Raw genomic sequence first — 20,199 nt, forward strand, 5'->3', positions numbered from 1 at the left:
TTAACTTTGATTTTTCTGTCTCATCTTTTGGTGTCTACCAAGAAGAAAACAATAACAAATCATTTAATAATGCCCCAGCCCTTTCTACTGGGAAATACAACCAGACAGACTTTCTCATATATTGTTTTGAATAATGTGAATCCCCAGTGATTTGTTTTCTCTGAATAGTGTGTTTAAAAGAAGAAAATAACAAACAATGACCTTTGAAAGATGATTTTATTGAGTGGTGGGTGGGAATTGCCAAGAGGAGAAAGGGCATACGTTTGGAAAATCTGTATATTTTAATAAATGACGATGTCAGTTACTGCCTCATATTCTTGCTAAAGAAAAAGACTCTGTTACTTGAAAAACAAAAACTGGATCAGAGCCTACAACCCACAGACAAAAATACTGATGGCTGTATGTAAGTAAGAAAGAAAGTAAATATTCCCTCTTCCTGGGCAAAAAAAAAAAAAAAAAAAAAAAAACCTATTCAGGGCACACCTGGAATTCTGGGTTTCTCTCTAATTTGGATCTCTAAAAACTATGTTTTAAGCTGTATTCTAGAGGAACACTAGAAGTTTCTGCCTCGCTGTACATTCAAGATTCAGAACGAGGATTAAAGGTGGAGGGAGGGGAGATTCCGTGCCAAATAACTATGCCAAAACAAAGGAAAGCAAAGATTTTTTTTCTTAATTGGAGAAGTCTAATTGACTCAGAAAAATACAGGAGACCCTTCACTGCTCCACAATCCAGTTTGCTCCTCTGAGGGGCAAGGACCCCCTCCCTACCCTCCCCGCACTGGCAGGACCACTTGAGACTCAGATGAGATCCTGACACCTGGGAAGGCCCTTGGTTAACTATAGAGCATGTGAGCAAGATGAGAAATCGTCTCTTGTTTTCCAGAAACTTCCACAGCAAGGTCTCACACTTAGCAGGCGCTTGGATGTTTGCTAAATGAAGTGGTCGGCTAGAGAAGGAAGGGTAAGTATCATGTGGTATGACTTCGTCTATGTTTCTTCATAAAGCAGCCAACATCGAAAAAGTAATTCCCTAGGGGGAAGGGACAATCCAGTTTTCGACACATTTGCAAATATCAAAACTATCCTTATCAACAATACCTGTTTGGTTAGTTATCTATTTTATACATATCAGTGTATACATGTCAGTCCCAGTCTCCCAGTTCATCCCACCACCACCCGCCCCCCGCCTTCTAATAAGAACCTGTATATAAAAAAAAATAAAATAAAATAGAATTCAAAAAAGAAAATCCTCCCTGGAAACAAACAAACAAACAAAAAACCTGTTTGGGCAGGGAGGGAAAAGTTTCACAACAAATAATTCGGGGTTGACTCAAAATGAAATGTTGCACCAGGTTTTGTTTTTAAGCATACATGATCCGCCCCACAGTTCCACACCACCAAAATCACACACACGCACAACGTGGTGATTTCTGCCCAGTTTCTTTAATAACAAACCCAGTTGTCACTTCTTATTATCGTTCCATCTTGACCCCGAGGCAAAGGAACCACACACCCTCTGGCAGGATTCCCTGCCTATGTCCTGCTGGCTTCGGATGCTCAGGTCGCCTCCATGCCACTAGCTACGAGCTGTGAGGAACACCCCAAAGAATCCCAGCTTTACTGCTTCAGAAAGAAGCCCGTGTCCCCCAGACCCAAGCGGCGATACCCCAGGATAAGAGGGAAGGCCCAGTCCGTCCGTCCCACCCCCCCACCCCCCCCCACCCCCGCGGCCTCAGCAGAGGGCTGTGCACAGCGGCCCCTCCTCCTGCCCCAGGGGCGTGGAAAGGGACCCGCTGGCAGTGGGTGGGGTGGAGGGATGCCTCAGCTCTGTCCCAGCCTGTCCAAATCCACCAGCTGCCCCTCTCGGCACAAACCCCTGTGACCAGCCTCCTTCTTTCTGCCATTTCCCTGGCTGAGATAAAAATAGCAACAGAGCCCAGAGAAACGGAAACAAGAGGGTGAGTTTCTGGACCAACTGGACTTTAGGTTCTGCCAGGGAAAGAACTGTGGCTTTTCTATAAAATCAGCGTCGCTCACAAACACGCCGGTGTCCCCCGCAGGAAAGGTGTGTCCTTCCTAACTTACGGTCACCACCGATGGTGGGAGGGAGTAGTGGCCGCCCAGCAGTCCCGCTCCACAGACCCTGGGGCCCCTGAGTGGCTCTTGAGTCTCTGGCTCTAGTCACACCTCCGGAAAGGAAGTTATCTGTTTGAAAGCCCTCACCCCGGAGATGTCAGCATACATACATGGTCTCCTTTGACAAACGGTTCAAAATAGTTCGATAGTCAAGAAAGTGCTACATCCAAGCAGGGGTGGGGACGCTAGAATTAGGAACAACCACCAGTAGGCACCTTCCAGCTGCGGGAGCGAATGGACGGCTGAGGCCCTGAGACGCACACAGGCCGACCTGAGGGCTCAAAAGTAAACCTAATAGTCATAGCCAGAGTAAAGCCATTTACTAACAAAGCCAACCCTTTTAGAATAATTAATATAGGTGTCAAATATTAAATAAAATATCAATATCTACACGAGGGTCCTTGCCTTTTAACATTCAAGTTTTGACCATTTATGGGATGCCTTCAAAGTCCAATGACATACAGTAATTTGTTTTTTAATTTTTAATAACTGGTTTTGCTCATTATAAAATTAATACATGTTCATAACAGAGTATTTGGAAAGTACAAAGAAATTTTTAAAATTTAATAAAATCACCATTAAGTCTCCAAGATTTAATGCTATTTTGTTGCTACAAAATAGCAACAAGATTTTATGGTTACGCAAATCAACAAAGGTTACATACACTTCCTTGTGTAAGTTATGCACTTAGCATCCAACTTTTGACGAGACAGATGGACCTGTCCATGGCATCAGAAGGTTTAAAGTGATGCCTCCTGACATCAAACGGGACTCCTGTGAGTGACTGCAGTTTGCTCCCAAATGAATACACTTAGAAGAAAACTGCAGGGGTGAGGTTACATTTCTCAGAGAGCTCATTTCATAAAAAAAAAACAAACAAACATAAATTTGGGGCTTCCCTGGTGGCGCAGTGGTTGAGAGTCCGCCTGCCGATGCAGGGGACACGGGTTCGTGCCCTGGTCCGGGAAGATCCCACATGCCGCGGAGCGGCTGGGCCCGTGAGCCATGGCCGCTGAGCCTGCGCGTCCGGAGCCTGTGCTCCGCAACGGGAGAGGCCACAACAGTGAGAGGCCCGCGTACCGCAAAAAAAAAAACAACAAAAAACATGCATTTTTGAAAGAGCTTAGAAAAAAAATACTGTCACTGTTTTAGTATCTCCTTTTCGTAAATGAGGCTGATGTGTCACCATAGACTGCTGACATTTTGCTGAAACTTGAGCCTGCATCTCACCAAAGGAAACCCAGACCACAGTGGAATAGATAGGAAATCAGATATTCAGAGCTTGTTGAAATATATCCCCCATATATACTGTATTTCCTTCCAGTCTTTTTTCTGTGGACATATGTGTGTGGTGTATGTGTGCTCGTGCATTTTATGGTTTACAACATATCGTAATTTTGTGGAAGCCTGAATTTCAATCCTGCCCCTGGGAGATTCGATTAAATGGGAAGACCTCGGTCAGAGAAGTCCAGCTGGGCCACCCAGCATCTGCACCTCAGTGGAGCCTTGTTTCCCCATGGTGTCATGCATGGTGACACTTATGAAGTCACATGTGACTGGATTTTATAGCGAAATCACATGCTACTGTGGTGCCTGGGTGTCAACGAAGGTCTCAGAAACACACCTCCAGCAAATGCCAAGGGCTGACTGTACTTTGGGTGAATGTTGTTTTTTCTACTTGGATCACATGCTATCTTTTTTCCATTTATATCACTGTAATATGGAAGCACACAGATGCCTCATAAATCTTCTGTGCTATTTGGTATAAAGAGCGAGTCTCCAGGCACCAAACTGTATAAACACAGCTGGTATGCAGTAAAACTATTTAGATAACTAGTGTGTTTATTTTGTTCTTCCACAGTCTATCCTATAATAGTACCTAGTACACAGTAAATGTTTAATGAAAGATGAATATTATTAACTGTGACTATGAAATAATTTCTACAGGCCCAGAAAAAGCGCCACCGATATAATGGAAAATTACTAAATTATACTATGCAAAACTGATGTAGAGAGGAAAAAAAAGCAAATATCTGAAGAGCCACTTTATAGTTCTAGGATATAGTTCTGCATGCTCACCGGGCAGCCTGGCTCAGCAGCGACACCGTGTGGTGAGAGATCTCTGATCCCCAATAGCACAGAGTATTTTACAGGAAGCAAGAAGCAGAGAGCCAGGGAGGTGGATGGACCTAGAATCTGTCACACAGATGAAGTAAGTCAGAAAGAGAAAAACAAATACCATATGCTAACGCATATATATGGAATTTAAAAAAAAAAGGTTCTGAAGAACCTAGGGGCAGGACAGGAATAAAGACACAGACGTAGAGAATGGACTTGAGGACGCGAGGTGGCGGGTCGGGGGGAGGGTAAGCTGGGATGAAATGAGAGTGTCATGGACATATATACACTACCAAACGTCAAATAGATAGCTAGTGGGAAGCAGCCTCATAGCACAGGGAGATCAGCTCGGTGCTTTGTGACCACCTAGAGGGGTGGGATAGGGTGGGAGGGAGGGAGACACAAGAGGGAGGAGATATGGGGATATATGTATATGAATAGCTGATTCACTTTGTTATACAGCAGAAACTAACACACCATTGTCATTATACTCCAATAAAGATGTGAGAAAAAAAAGAAAGAAAAAGAACAGCCAGCACAGGCATCTAATCCAACAGGCAGGTGAGAAACCTAAAGACGGGCCGTATATAACAGGTGACGGGATGCCAGGATCCTCTCCGTGTAACTTAATTCCATGGGGAGCAAGGAGATCGATTAAGAAGGCTCAGAATAGAAAGTACGATCCCATTCCATTCCCAATCTGGCATCCGTATCTATAATACTCAGCCACCAGCACAATGACGGGAAGGTGTTCCGAAATGTCTCGGCATCAGAAAGACGAGGAGGCCTCGCCCGGCTGCCTCCAGAAAGACCAGCACCGTTGGTGAGTAGCCACCTTTACACTTGCACAATAATCCTTCAGAGCACTTGTATTCCAGGAAAACACACTTCTAAAACCCTGAATTCTTACACTTCCTCCTACAGCAGATTCAGGGTCTTCTAAGAGGAGTTCATAAACATTAAGAAATAAGGATATACAGGGGCTTCCCTGGTGGCGCAATGGTTGAGAGTCCGCCTGCCGATGCAGGGGACACGGGTTCGTGCCCTGGTCCGGGAAGACCCCACATGTCGCGGAGCGGCTGGGCCCGTGAGCCATGGCCACTGAGCCTGCACGTCCAGAGCCTGTGCTCCACAACAGGAAAGGCCACAGCAGTGAGAGGCCCGCGTACCGCAAAAAAAAAAAAAAAAAAAAAAGAAAGAAGGATATACATATGTAACAATCATACTTTCATTCATGCACTCAGTTCCTTGGCCTCCCAAAGTAAAGCAGAATTCAGAGAGAAGCAGTTGGGAGGGAAAACAGTCCACAGGATAGATACCTAAGATCAACCAGACCAAGTGGAGGGCCCGCAATGAGACGTGAACATCGCTCAAAATGACACTTTTCCAAAGTGTTTATATAATAAAGGGCTTGGTCGGCTTGGGGTCTGTGTGGCGTGTTTATGTATGTGTATATAGAATAGATATTTGCTTTAATATTGTTCAAGCTTTGCATTCCCATGGTTTGTGAATGGGGGTTACCAATGAATGGGAGAAAATGTATCCTCCCACCCCAGGCAGTTTAAAGAGCCAGAAGGACAAAAATATGAAGCATCTACTGTGTACTGTAACACACAGACACACAATACAAAGCCTTAGCTATTTCAGGTTATGCCCATTCTAAAGGAGATGGGAAAACCTAGAATTCCAAGCCTCTGCTCACAGGACAATAACAAGAGAGCAGGTCACTCTTTCCTCTCCATTGCGACGTCCAAGAGTCAGGAGGCCCCAGTCCCAAGACCAGCATGATGACAAGGACTCACGGGAAAGGTCAGGGAGCACTGGCAGGGGCGAGCCTGGGTCTAGCTCGCTCCCTGACCTCAGAGCAGGCAGGCAGCCCTCACAAGTCCAGCCTCAGCCCTCCACGCTCAGGAAAGGAGGGAGAGAGAAGGTCTAGGAGAGTGACAGCCACCTCCCCTAGGGGCCAGAAACCCTCACCCTAAAGGCTCTGCCCCATCCCTCCAAGGTAGGGCGGGGGGGTCTATAAATGGGTCCTCTTTAAGTGTTGAAGCTCTGAGGACTGGCTTTATTTTGATACTTTTTAATAAATCACAGAACAGAGCTGTTGCTTCTCCTTCTATTAACACATAAAACAGAGATAAATGATGTGGAGCTTTGAGGCCTGAGATGAAGGTGCAAACAAAAGTCATACCATCAATCCCCAAGAACACCCATTAAGAAGAGGGCAGGGCTTCGCTGGTGGCGCAGTGGTTAAGAATCCGCCTGCCAATGCAGGGGACATGGGTTCAAGCCCTGGTCCGGGAAGATCCCACATGCCGCAGAGCAACTAAGCCCGTGTGCCACAACTACTGAGCCTGTGCTCTAGAGTCCACGAGCCACAGCTACTGAGCCCACGTGCCACGACTACTGAAACCCGTGCGCCTAGAGCCCGTGCTCCACAACGAGAGAAGCCACCGCAATGAGAAGCCTGCACACAGCAACGAAGAGTAGCCCCCGCTCGCCGCAACCAGAGAAAAGCCCACGCGCAGCAACGAAGACCCAACACAGCCAAAGATAAAATAAGTAAAATAAAATAAATAAATTTACAAAAAAAAAAAAAAAATTACTTAGTCGTTTTAGACCAGGCACCAGGCCATTATTAGGCACATTATACACTTTTAACTTATTCAATCTCCCAACAACACCAATAACATAATAATAATAATTGCACTAAGGTGTTTAATGGGGTTTTTTGTTTGTTTGTGGCTGTGTTGGGTCTTTGTTGCCGCGCACTGACTTTCTCTAGTTGCGGTGAGCGGGGGATACTCTTTGTTGCGGTGCATGGCCTTCTCATTGCAGTAGCTTCTCCTGTTGCAGAGCACGGGCTCTAGGCGCACGGGCTTCAGTAGTTGTGGCTCACGGGCTCCAGAGCGCAGGCTCAGTAGTTGTGGCGCACGGGCTTAGTTGCTTTGTGGCATGTGGGATCTTCCTGGACTAGGGATTGAACCCGTGTCCCCTGCATTGGCAGGCAGATTCTTAGCCACTGCGCCACCAGGGAAGTCCCTGGACTAAGGTTTAAATAATACAATTTACACAGAACTTCCATATATACAATTTCATCTAGTCCTCAAATAATTCTGTAAGGTTTCCAAATCCTAAATGCTCTCAGATTCTATATGTCTTCCCCCAAGTGAGCACATCCCACCCAGAGAACTCATAGCTCTAGTCTCTTCTGAAAAGTAAGTTTGCTAAGGGACAGAGAATAACCCAAAAGAGAATTCCTCCTCTTTTAAAACGGTTCGGAGAGAGGGTATAATTTGTTCTTTTCCAGGTAAAGCAGGGAAGTTTGGTGCTTAGAGTCACCTGGACTATTAGGTATTTGCTGAAACTATACAGTTACATCACTAAACTCACAAATTTCCCCATTTAGGGGAGACAGAGATAGTCCCACAAAATAATTTACCACAATCAACAAGAAATTGACAGCTTGGCAAAGCAAAAAGATTGAGAAGACACACCTGGAGAATGTGGCAACCTGCCCAACCAGGTAGCAGCCACAGACATCAAATGCAGACAAAAGGCCAGGAAAATTCCTGAATACATAGGATCCCAACTCCATGACATTTTCCCTTTACACAAAAGTAAAAGATATCAACTGAAATCCAGAGCCCCTTCTGCCACAAGATGGCAGACTTCAGCACAAAAGAAACAAAAGTTGTGATTTCCCCGTCCAAAGATTCCCTGAGGAAGGTCCAAATCAAAACAAAGGCTTTTAATCCCAACTGAATAAACTGCGGTTTCCAAATACACTCTTGACACATAGAAGAGTGACCTTTTCCCCCCTCAAGTGGAATGGGCCACATAACTTTAAGACACAACTCCCTCTAAACTCCAATGTTCTTCTCTCCCTCCCTTACATAAAACACCAAAGAAATTAGTTATACTTGGACAACTTTAAGACGGTTTCAAAACCTGAAGTCAAAATAGAAATGGAAAATCAAAACAGAAAACAAAATTGAAACCCACTGCAAGGCAACGACTGAGGGAAGGGTCACCGTTTGGAAGAAGGGCACCTGAGGAGGTCCCTTCCCAGCCGAGCACTCACCTCAGCTGCCGACAGCAAGTAAAGAGGCGTTAAGGCAGGAACGTGTTTTGCATCACAGCTTAGGCCAAGCGTCGTCAGGATCTCCTTAAGGACTTCGTATCTTCTAAAATTGCTTGATTTGAGCAGGTTAAAATCCTCTTGTGTTTGCACTACTGGAGAGCTGGGAGGTAGTTCCAGGTGCACCTGAGGGAAAAAGACACCACGATGTAAATCAGAGGCACTTAGCGACGTAAAGAAAAGCAGTGGCTTTACTACTTGTTCTGAAAACTTGAACATGAATCCTAATTATCAACAGTATATAAACCTGGAACCTGAATATTTGGGAGGGAACAACAAGCAATAAAAAGATTCGAGGGGGGCTTCCCTGGTGGCACAGTGGTTGAGAGTCCACCTGCCGATGCAGGGGACGCGGGTTCGTGCCCCGGTCCGGGAAGATCCCACATGCCGCGGAGCGGCTGGGCCCGTGAGCGGTAGCCGCTGAGCCTGCGCGTCCGGAGCCTGTGCTCCGCAACGGGAGAGGCCACAGCAGTGAGAGGCCTGCGTACCGCAAAAAAAAAAAAGATTCGAGGGAGCCCATTAAATTCGTGGCTGAAAAGATCTGGTGGAAATGACCCCGGATAGTAACTTTCCAGGTCCCGAATTTTATCACTAATCAGTCATGGGACCTTGGGCAAGTCACTTAACTCGGTTAAACGATGACAAACGTTTAGGAACATTGTTGTGCTGAGGACCCAAGTACAGTTGCCGCTGAACTGGGGGAGGCACAGTGGGTCATGCTCGAAGCTTCTATTCCACCTACTGGTCATAACTCCTGGGGACAGGAGTGGCCTTAGTCACCGCTTTAAGAGTGTTTGCAGGAATACACATAGAGGAATGGGGTTTGGCGGACTCGAGAAAGGGCTGCCCCACCTCCCTCCTTCCCCTGATAAGACTTGGAATTTCATGTATTTAGTTCAGGTTTTGTTGTACAGTTAAAATTAAAGTAGTTCTGGGACTTCCCTGGCAGTCCAGTGGTCAAGACTCCACATTTCCACTGCAGGGGGCGTGGGTTCGATCCCTGGTCAGGGAACTGAGATCCCAACATACCAGAACTTCTAGCTGACTCAAACTAGAACCTTCCTATCAATGGTCTGTGTTTTGGTATGAAGGAAGGTACTAGAACTTTTGGCTCTGTTGAGATGAGATTTTAACTGGGCATTAGCGCCTGGAGGATACCAGAATACTCAGTACTCAGAAGGGCAAACTGACCATGTTTTATTTTACTTTGCTTTTGCCAGGGGTCAGCTGTGGGATTCCACTGCCTGCAGAGCACCCGGCTGACATTATAAGAACACTATAATAAAATGAAAAGTATAGTGCTAGGGGCTTCCCCGGTGGTGCAGTGGTTAGGAATCCACCTGCCAATGCAGGGGACAGGGGCTTGAGCCCTGGTCCGGGAAGATCCCACATGCCGCGGAGCAACTAAACCCGTGCGCTACAACTACTGAGCCTGCACTGTAGAGCCCGTGAGCCACAACTACCGAAGCCCGCGCACCTAGAGCCCGTGCTCCACAACAAGAGAAGCCACCGCGATGAGAAGCCCACACACTGCAACGAAGAGTAGCCCCCGCTCGACACAACTAAAGAAAAGCCCGCGCGCAGCACCAAAGACCTAATGCAGCCAACAATAAATAAATTAATTATTTATTTTAAAAAAGTATAGTGTCAGCCTTCAGGCAACTTAAAATCTCTCAATTCCCACTCAAGTCTTAACCAAAACAAAAATACTGCCCAAATATACCATCTAAAACAATCCAATTGTTGAAAGTTGAAGCCAATCTGAAAAGTTTGCAGAGGACTGTCCAGCAGAGTCCCCACATTCCAGCGGGCCAGCTGAGGGCTGCCTGCTTCACCCACAACCGAGCCTGTTGCCCACGAGCAGCAGGGGAGTCTGTCCTCTAAACAGCCCTAGGAAAGGAAGGAGGCATAAAAGCGAACTCCTTTAAGGTATATGAATCCTACTGTGTGTCCTTCTACCGTGCATTCTTACCCAAAACGTGTGCCTCTCATCTCCAGGGGTCAAAGCCAGTGCTGGGACGGACGGTCAGCATGGCAACGGGTCACGTTTAATTCACCTGAGCACGTGACTGTCCGGAGATTACCTCTTACGTGTGGCAGAAATCAAAAGAGCCAAGTTCTGTCCCCACCTGGGCCCAAGGAGAGGGGCGAGTGTGGTTAATGGCCAATGTACTCCCTGGGCTGAGTGAATACACCCAGGGTAGGGTGCTACAGAAGTCCCTGTCACAAGTGAGAGATGCCGAGGATGAAAAGGAGAGCTCCCCCTACGAGCAGGCCTCCGGATTCCAGGAGGTGAGAGAAAGCACAGCTGTCGACATTGTGGGCGAAGTGTGATCGTCGGTTTCAAGGTTAGGTGCTTCTACGACAGCAGCGAGAAGAGAGGCCGTCTGGCTCTGCACCTCAAAACGGCCACCAGGGCTTGCCTGGTGGCGCAGTGGTTGAGAATCTGCCTCCTAATGCAGGGGACACGGGTTCGAGCCCTGGTCTGGGAGGATCCCACATGCCGCGGAGCAACTAGGCCCGTGAGCCACAACTACTGAGCCTGCGCGTCTGGAGCCTGTGCTCCGCAACAAGAGAGGCCCACACACCGCGATGAAGAGTGGCCCCCGCTTGCCACAACTAGAGGAAGCCCTCGCACAGAAACGAAGACCCAACACAGCAAAAATAAATAAATAAAATGAATAAACTCCTACCCCCAACATCTTCTTAAAAAAAAAAACGGCCACCAGCGCATGTGTGTGCCACACCCACCCTCCTGGTCCTCTGGCTGTGACGCTGTTACCATAGTGATGGGCCCATTTCTGTAACCTGGCTTCGTCTAAAATTAAGGCATTTGGACAAGCCCCAAAGCCAAAACTAAAAACGTCTCCAGTCACAGACAGGATGGTGCGTGCTACTGGCATCTAGCAGGCAGTGCTGCTAAAACGACCCCACAACAAAGGAGGAACCGGTCCGAAATCTCAACAGTGCCATGGTTGAGAAACTCTGCCATAAAAGTAGAACCACTTCTGCTATGTGCTAAGCTAACAAGAACACAAAATATTTCAAATCCATTTCACAGGCTCTATTTGCACAACTTCATGCCAAACTCCTGGTCCATTTGATACATCGAATGTCAGCATTAACCCACAGCCTTAAGCTTTCCCTGCAAATCTGATCAGCAGAAAAGTCCATCAAAATTTCCTTTTTCTGTACGATGACGAATGCCTTGCCTAAGGTCTCCGTGTCAGCTCCCTGGCTGTGAGACCACCACCTACTGAGCAGCTGTGGTTTGTTTTGTCCTTGAAGTCCTCCTCTTACTGGGTTACATCACTGCCCCATTTATTACAAAAATGAAGACTATGAAATCGAACAGGGAAAGAGGAAACTAACCAGCCTGTGCTAATATTTATTGGTTGATCTCGGCAGCAAGGTATGGTAGTGACACAAGCCTGAGGAGAAAACAGTGACCGTGTCACACAGAGACTGGAAGTCATTTAAAATCAAAAATGACATTCTAATCCCCTGCATCTGATTTCTGAAGCTGCATCATGTTGCCTTTTATCCTAGGGCAATGCATGCATATCAAATTTTATGACAGTAACGGGGTCAATTTAAATGGCACAGCAAGCAGATTTGCTATGTAACTCGGAGAAATGGATCGCCCACAGTGCCGAATCAATTTTCTAGTACAAGTCTGTGCACAGGGGTGGTCAAATTCACTGCTGAAAGCTGAAATGAGGCTCTAGGAAGTCAGGTTTTTAAGTGGATTTTCTGAGTTACTATAGTTACCATATTTGCAGACAAAAAGATAAGAGGAACTTCATTAGGCCTCCAAAAACTAATTCATGTAGTTTGCAGCCCACATGAAACCTGCTTGCGCTGTACATCTTCATCTGCGATGAACATGCATTGTACATGTTCATCTGCGAACACGTTCATGCCGCCTTAAAGAATGTTTGGTCAGAAAACCCAAGAGACTTAATTTCTAGGAGGGCTGGAGAGACGCACAGCATATGAAATGAAACCATACCAAAAAAAAAAAAAAGGAAATAATTCGCTAACTCAATAAAAAGATCCTTATAACAAAACAAAATCTGTTAACACTCATCCTGGGAACCATTCTGGGCAAACTATCTACATCAACTTAGTCTTCTCATCAGATCATCAGGGACTTCCCTGGCGGTCCAGTGGTTAAGACTCCGCACTTCCATTGCAGGGGGCGCAGGTTTGATCCCTGGTCAGGGAACTAAGATCCCACATGCCGTGCAGTGCAGCCAAAAAGTAAAAAATAATCATAAGATCATCAAATGCTTAAGGATGAGTGTTCATCTAAACTCTAACAAAAACCTGCCCGGGGACTTCCCTGGTGGTCCAGTGGTTAAGACTCCGCACTCCCAATTCAGGGGGCCCAGGTTCAACCCCTGGTCAGGGAACTATATCCCACATGCCACCACTGAAAGATCCTGCATGCCACAACTAAGACCCAGAGCAGCTAAATAAGTAAATGTTCAAAAAGGAAAAAAAAAACTTTTGCCCAAAGGCATTAAAAGATTTGCAGTAAATGATCAAGAATTCTGAAGTAGTCTATCCTGCTACCATTTGCTTAAACAAACAGAAAGCTCAAAAGAAAAAAGAATGCAGGGTGGGGGTGGGGGGAGAGAGAAACAGCAGATGAACCAAAGGAGCCCCCTTAGCACGGGAAGGGAAGTAAAATTTTCCTTTTATCTCTGTTTCCATTTTTTCTTACCTACGTATTCATTTGCTATAAATCGAAATCACTTCAATATTCTCTTATTTGAAACTGTTCTCAACACTTAGATTTTAAGACTGACAAATCATAAAGGAACTGAGGACCTGAAGGTGTTTTCCACACTCACTATCCCAGCAGTTGGTGCGCAGTCACAGAAACCGCTGACAATGTTTTAATGCGATAGTTACTACTGTTTGCAATTACCACCCCAAGGCACTCAATTCCCTTCATTAAATAACAGTTCGATTATATTAACTGAAGTGTGCTTTGAGGCAAGAGAGTGGGGATTGATGGATTTTAGAAGGAGTATTACCAGTGTATAGATCAAGACAAGAAACAAGTTTTGGCTAATTCTTGGTTAACCAGCAATCTTTAATTAGCCATAATACCTTCTGCCTCGTTCCTCCATCACAAGTATTTTGGTGAAACAGGATATCCACAGGAAAGCCTGCTACTCACCATCAGCAGAAATTCCCAGCCAAAAGTCAGAAGTACCCCCCCCCCAGCACACAGACTCTCCAACCTTGCAAAGTCCGTCCTTCGAGAGCGTATCCAATCAAAGAGACCCAAAGATCCTGACATGGATGCCGGCCTGCGTACCTGGCAAAGAACAGCTTCTCCTCCACGTGTTCCGAAAGGCACTTGCACAATCAGCCTGTCCTCGTCCTTGTTGTCCAGGTGGCCCTGGAGCTTGCCCAGGCTGAGCGGCTCCCCAGGGCCTCCCTCGTAAATGCAGCCGCTACTCAGGACGCTGAGCCTCACCTGGCTCCAGTCCGCCTTGCAGAAAACCAAGCTCTGGACTGTGTCCTGCAGTGCGGCCTTCCTGGTCACCTGGAAGCCAGCAAGCGTGAAGGGCGATGACAGGCCCAGGACCTTCCCCCCCTGAGAAAGATAGGCCATGAACCTCCGGGACAGGTCCTCAGGGACGGACTCCCTCGTGGCAATGACCACCAACAGGCAGTTGTCTGGCCATGGGTCCCTGAGAGCACTTTCCAGCGGCAGGTGGTAGAGAGTGTAACAGTTGGTGTCCACGCAGTCGGCCAGAGCTGACCGGACTTGCTGGAGCCGGTCCAGGGCGTCCTGGGAGTCGGACCCCACGTAGAGAAGGATGTTGGGTGCCTTTCCCGTGAGGTTGACCCTCCTCTGTTCTCTCTTGGGGCAGAGGTCATACGCGATACCCTCCAAACCACTGCTGTAGTCGTAGGGAAGATCTGGAATGTCCTCTGCAGAAGCAAACTTGACGGATTCGATGGTGCTGTTCTCAAGCTCCAGACACTCGTGGCAGCTAGAAAGATGGAGGTGACAGTGCTCGACGGAGCCCACGCCTCTGTCGCTCTCCCCGGCAGGCTCGCCCCCAGGGGCACCGCCTTGCCCCTGCGTGGGTGCGGAACCCAGAACCTGGTGGTCCTCTCTGCCAACGTGCTCCATAGCCTCCAGCTCAGGCTTGCCCTCAACAGAAGGTTCCGGCTGGGGCTCCAGGAGCTGGGCTGGCGTGTCTGAGGCCTGGTCCTTAAGTTCCTTCAGAGCAGAGTCGTGCAAGTGGACAGCTAAAGAGAACAGAGAAGACAAGCCATCAACCCTCCGCTTTATCACGCAGCTCAGCTCAGAACCTCAGGGCGCTCTCTGCGCTGCACGACCTACATTCCAGCGCAGCCCTCATTCCCCCCACCCCCACCTCTGAGGCCTCCTTTGGGAACCACGTAGCTGCTCCCACCTGCTAGGGGAGTGCCCCTGACAATCGCGAGTAAACTCGCACGTTTCCACACCTTTCCCGTACAGACCGGAACACCTCAGACCCCCTTATTGTCTGGTGAAGAAAGTGAGATTCGGAGAGGTGATTTTGTCCACTTGCTCATAGATTCAATTTTGTGGCTATCAATCTCCTATAGGATAATGAAACTCAAAAACAAGGCACATAGCTAGAGTCAATCCACGCACGCCCCAGGAAAAAGCCACTCTCAGGACACTTCATTGGATCAACCGGGGAGAAGGATCTTGCCAGTATCTTGACCCAGGTATGGAATATAAGTTTACAATCACTGATTCAAAAAACATTAACTGAGCACTTGCTAAACATCTGGCATGGTATTAGGCACATGCACATGGCCAATGGGGAAATGAAGTGATTTTCGCAAATTTCCAGAGCTGGTGACACTCATTGGCTCAAGATACAAAAGAAAACTTCCTTGTAAGTCAATTATACTTCAATAAAATAAAATTTTAAAAGTATATGTGTACATCGGCTTCCCTGGGGTGCAGTGGTTGGGAGTCCACCTGTCAGTGCAGGGGACATGGGTTTGAGCCCTGGTCCGGGAGGATCCCACATGCCACGGAGCAACTAAGCCCATGAGCCACAACTACTGAGCCTGCACTCTAGAGCCCACGAGCCACAACTACTGAGCCTGCGTGCCACAACCGCTGGGGCCCATGTGCCTGAACCCCATGCTCCGCAATGGTGGGGGGACCACCACAGTGAGGGGCCCGTGCACCGCAGTGGGGAGTGGCCCCTGCTCTCCGCAACTGGAGAAAGCCTGTGAGCAGCAACGAAGACCCAACGCCACCGGGAGTGAAATTAATTCATTAATTAATTAATTAAAATTATATATGTGTATACATAGACATAAAAAAGACTTACATGGACATGGAAATCCTACTTTTAAGCCTAATTCAGGAAGAAAATTTTGCGTGTTTCCTGAAAAAAGATGTGTCCCAAAATGATGTAGTATATATGTTTTAAGTTAAAAAAACTGTTAGATTTAGAACTTCATAGTAACACTGGCTATGCCTTCCATTCAGTTGAACTATGGTCTAGAAACCAGTTATACTGTATTAGAGTGTGTGAAATAAATATTATATGGGTTCTAAATTTGCATGCCATTTCAGGAACAATGCAATTATGGGAAATCCTTGTTTAAGAATTTGAAAAGCACTAATGATATAGTCAGGGATAAGCACCTCAAAAAAAATAACTGACACACGTATGAATGTTATACTATTATGGTTCTATCCAAACTGCTGGCTGAATTAAGCTGCGGATAAGCATTGCCCTTAAGTCATACCAAACAGCAGTCCTTAAGCTCGTAACTAATGGCATACTGCTATGATGAAAACATTTCCTAAGATGACTTACAAACGATCTTTTGGGGTATCAGTCCATTAGCCACCTGGAGTCTATCTTCAAGGAACGCCACTCCCAGCTTGCTGAAGTCATCCACACTTGCTCTGGCGATTAACTGATAAGGATCCCCAGGTCTGCAAGCTAACGGCAAGCAACAATCCGACCACTTCACAATCTGAGAAGAAGTGGGTGAGGGAGGAGGAAGAAAGGCAGGATGAGATTTTTCTTCTCTAAAATAACCAGATACTTTACTTTTCCCTTCAACTCCCCCACTATATTACAGTCAAACAATGAATTACTGGATAGTACATTTTAACATCAAAGATGTCCTGGTTCAAACATTCTCATTTCTACCTAACAGCACTAGATGTACTCTCTCATTTAAAAGTAATTAAAGTCTTAACTGCTTTTCAAGGGACTAAAAGGGGAAAGGGCCATTCCCTACATACTGGAAAGACATAAACTTGCCCTTCACTAACAGGATATAGGAGAGAACAAGCCTGCAATATCCAATGATTCATGGATATTCATTCACCCTTAGATCAGCTTTTCTCAAAGTGGGGTCCAAGACCCACTGCAACAGAACTCCCCGGGAGCAGATGAAAACTTCATGTTTCTGGGCACTACTCCCTGTCTGGTGCTTCAGACTCTCTGGAGTTGCAGCCCAGGAATCAGAAGTTTAAACATGCTTCCCATTGATTCCTGAATGTGAGAGCAACTGTCTCCAGAGAGCTCCGGCCTGTCGCAGTTCACATTTCCACCACAAGGGGGACAGGGAAAATGAGAGTAGACAAAGCTCAGTCCTTTAAGCCAGCGGTCCCCAAACTTCTTGGCACCAGGGACCAGTTTCGTGGAAGACAATTTTTCCACGGACCGGAGTAGGGGGGATGGTTTCGGGATGACTGAAGCACATTACAGTTATTGCGCACTTTATTTCTATTATTATTACACGGTAATATACAATGAGATAATTATACAACTCACCCTAATGCTGACAGGAGGCGGAGCTCAGGCAGTAATGCAAGTGGCGGGGAGCGGCTATAAATACAGATGAAGCTTCACTCGCCCATCCACCGCTCGCTCACCTCCTGCTGTGTGGCCTGGTTCCTAACAGGCAATGGACCAGTACCGGTCAGTGGTCCAAGGGTTGGGGGCCCCTGCTTTAAGCCTTCCAGTGTTTATGAAAAAATTTGAGACTGGGACAAGAAGGGGAGCCCCTTGGGGTTGGGAGCCTGGCTCTGGAGCCCTAGATCTGGGTCTGGGTCAAACTCTGCTAATCGTCTCAGAACCTCTCAAGTCTCAGCTTCTTCATTTCATAAAACAGGAATAATGATAGTACGCATCATTGTATAGGTTTGTTATGTTAATGAAATTAAAAGAGTTTATGTAATGCCCCCAGTAGAAAGCTTGGGACAGAAAAAGTGTTTAATTAATGGAAACTGCTATTATTAAAATGTGCCTTTAAAAGCAATATTGAATATAGTGGTCCTTTTCCAAGATGCCATGAATAATTTCCCTACTTCCCAAAATCTTCTCAGGGATGTCCTGCCCCAAATTTCATGATCAGAGATATATACTTTTGAATTCCATTTTTTATATTGTTAGGTTAGGTTTTTAGAACTAACTCTTGCTGAAAACAATTTTAAAATGCTGGATATGGACTTCCCTGGTGGTCCAGTGGTTAAGAATCTGCCTTCCAATGCAGGGGATGCAGAATCAATCCCTGGTCGGGGAACCAAGATCCCACGTGTCACAGGGCAACTAAGCCCTTGTGCTGCAACTACTGAGTCCGTGCCACAACTACAGAGTCCAAGTGCCACAACTACAGAGTCCAAGTGCCACAACTAAGACCCGACTCAGCAATAAATAAATAAATAAGTAAATGCTGGATAAATAAAGAAAACGTCATTTCAAAAGCACGGGACAATTGACTACATAATGAAGAACTTCCGGGCCAAATGCCAGGGTAAATCCTGAACCTACAGAGGTAAGGGGAATTCCCACAAGCCAAGGAACTTTGGCCCTGAGGTTACTTCTTATCCAGGAAACCTGGGATTTAAAAGTCAGGGCCGGGCTTCCCTGGTGGCGCAGTGGTTGAGAGTCCGCCTGCCAATGCAGGGGATACAGGTTCGTGCCCCGGTCCGGGAGGATCCCACATGCTGCGGAGCGGCTGGGCCCATGAGCCATGGCCGCTGAGCTTGCACGTCCGGAGCCTGTGCTCCGCAACGGGACAGGCCACAACAGTGAGAGGCCCGCGTACCAAAAAAAAAAACACTGCTAAAAATCAGGGCCCATAAATAAATAAATAAATAAATAAATAAAAGTCAGGGTAACTGGCATCAAGATAAACATATAGATCAATGGAATAGAACTGAGAGTATAGAAATAAACATATACATTTGCAGATGACTGATTTTGGACAAGGTTCCCAAGACAACTCAAAGGGAAAGAATCATCTTTTCAACAACTATGCTGGTACAACCAGATATCCACATGCAGAAGAATGAAGATGTACCCCTATCTCACACCATGTATTACCAGGTACAAAATTAACTGAAAATGGATCAAATCCTCAATGTAAGAGCTAAAACTACAAAATTCTTCGAAGAAAACATAGAAGTAAATCGTCACGACCTTGGATCAGGCACTGGTTTCTCAGATAAGACACCAAAAGTACAAGCAACAAAAGAAAAAAATAAATAAATTGGACTTCATCAAAATTTTTGAGTGGAACTTCCCTGGTGACGCGGTGGTTAAGAATCCTCCTACCAGGGGCTTCCCTGGTGGCGCAGTGGTTGAGAGTCCACCTGCCGATGCAGGGGACGCCGTTTTGTACCCCGGTCCGGGAAGATCCCACATGCCGCGAAGCGGCTGGGCCCGTGAGCCATGGCCGCTGAGCCTGCGCGTCCGGAGCCTGTGCTCGGCAACGGGAGAGGCCACAACAGTGAGAGGCCCGTGTACCGCAAAAAAAAAAAAAAAAAAGAATCCTCCTGCCAATGCAGGGGACACGGGTTAGAGCCCTGGTCCAGGAAGATCCCACATGCCACAGAGCAACTAAGCCCATGTGCCACAACTACTGAGCCTACGCTCTAGAGCCCAAGAGCCACAACTACTGAAGCCCATGTGCCTAGAGCCCGTGCTCCGCAATAAGAGAAGCCACCACAATGAGAAGACTGTGCACCACAACAAAGAGTAGCCCCCGCTCGTCGCAACTAGAGAAAGCCCACGGGCAGCAAGAAAGACCCAACACAGCCAAAAATAAATTAATTAAATAAATAAATTTATTTTTTAAAAAAATTTGTGCTTCAAAGAACACTTTCAAGAAAGTGAAAAGACAACCCACAAAATGGGAGAAAATATTTGCAAATCATGTATCTGATAAGAGATTTGTATCCACAATATATAAAGAATTCCCACAACTCAACAATAAAAAGACAAATACCCAATTTAAAAATGGGCAACGGATCTGAGTGGACATTTCCCCAAAGAAAATATACAAGTGGCAATAGCACTTGAAAAGATGCTCAACACCATTCGTTATTAGAGAAATGCAAATCAAAACTACAATGAGATGGACTCCCCTGGTGGCGCAATGGTTAAAAATCCGACTGCCAATGCAGGGGACACGGGTTCGAGGCCTGGTCCGGGAAGATCTCACGTGCCGTGGAACAATTAAGCCCGTGTGCCACAACTACTGAGCCTGCGCTCTAGAGCCCGCAAGCCACAACTACTGAGCCCGTGTGCCACAACTACTAAAGCCCGCACGCCTAGAGCCCGAGCTCCACAAGAGAAGCCACCGCAATGAGAAGCCCATGCACTGCAACGAAGAGTAGCCCCGGCTCGTCGCAACTAGAGAAAGCCCGCGTGCAGCAACGAAGACCCAACGCAGCCAAAAATAAATTAAAAAAAAAAATCACTACGAGATACTTCATCCTCAACTAGGATGGCTAAA

The 20,199-nt window shown here is 46.6% G+C and overlaps 1 protein-coding gene across 1 annotated transcript in view; it reads right to left on the reverse strand.

The window, feature by feature from the left end:
* The window catches only part of HLCS (holocarboxylase synthetase), a gene marked incomplete at its 5' end in the record, with an annotated part of 207,420 nt that overhangs the window by 162,499 nt on the left and 24,722 nt on the right, over nt 1–20,199 (reverse strand). Inside the window, 3 exons of the mRNA XM_082655355.1 lie at nt 8,341–8,523; nt 13,730–14,676; nt 16,260–16,422. Of these exons, the coding sequence (XP_082511481.1) occupies nt 8,341–8,523; nt 13,730–14,676; nt 16,260–16,422 (1,293 nt within the window). The remainder of the gene's footprint in view (nt 1–8,340; nt 8,524–13,729; nt 14,677–16,259; nt 16,423–20,199) is intronic.

Source organism: Grampus griseus (genome assembly GCF_964374135.1).
Source record: "Grampus griseus genome assembly, chromosome: 5".
Lineage (NCBI taxonomy): Eukaryota > Metazoa > Chordata > Mammalia > Artiodactyla > Delphinidae > Grampus > Grampus griseus.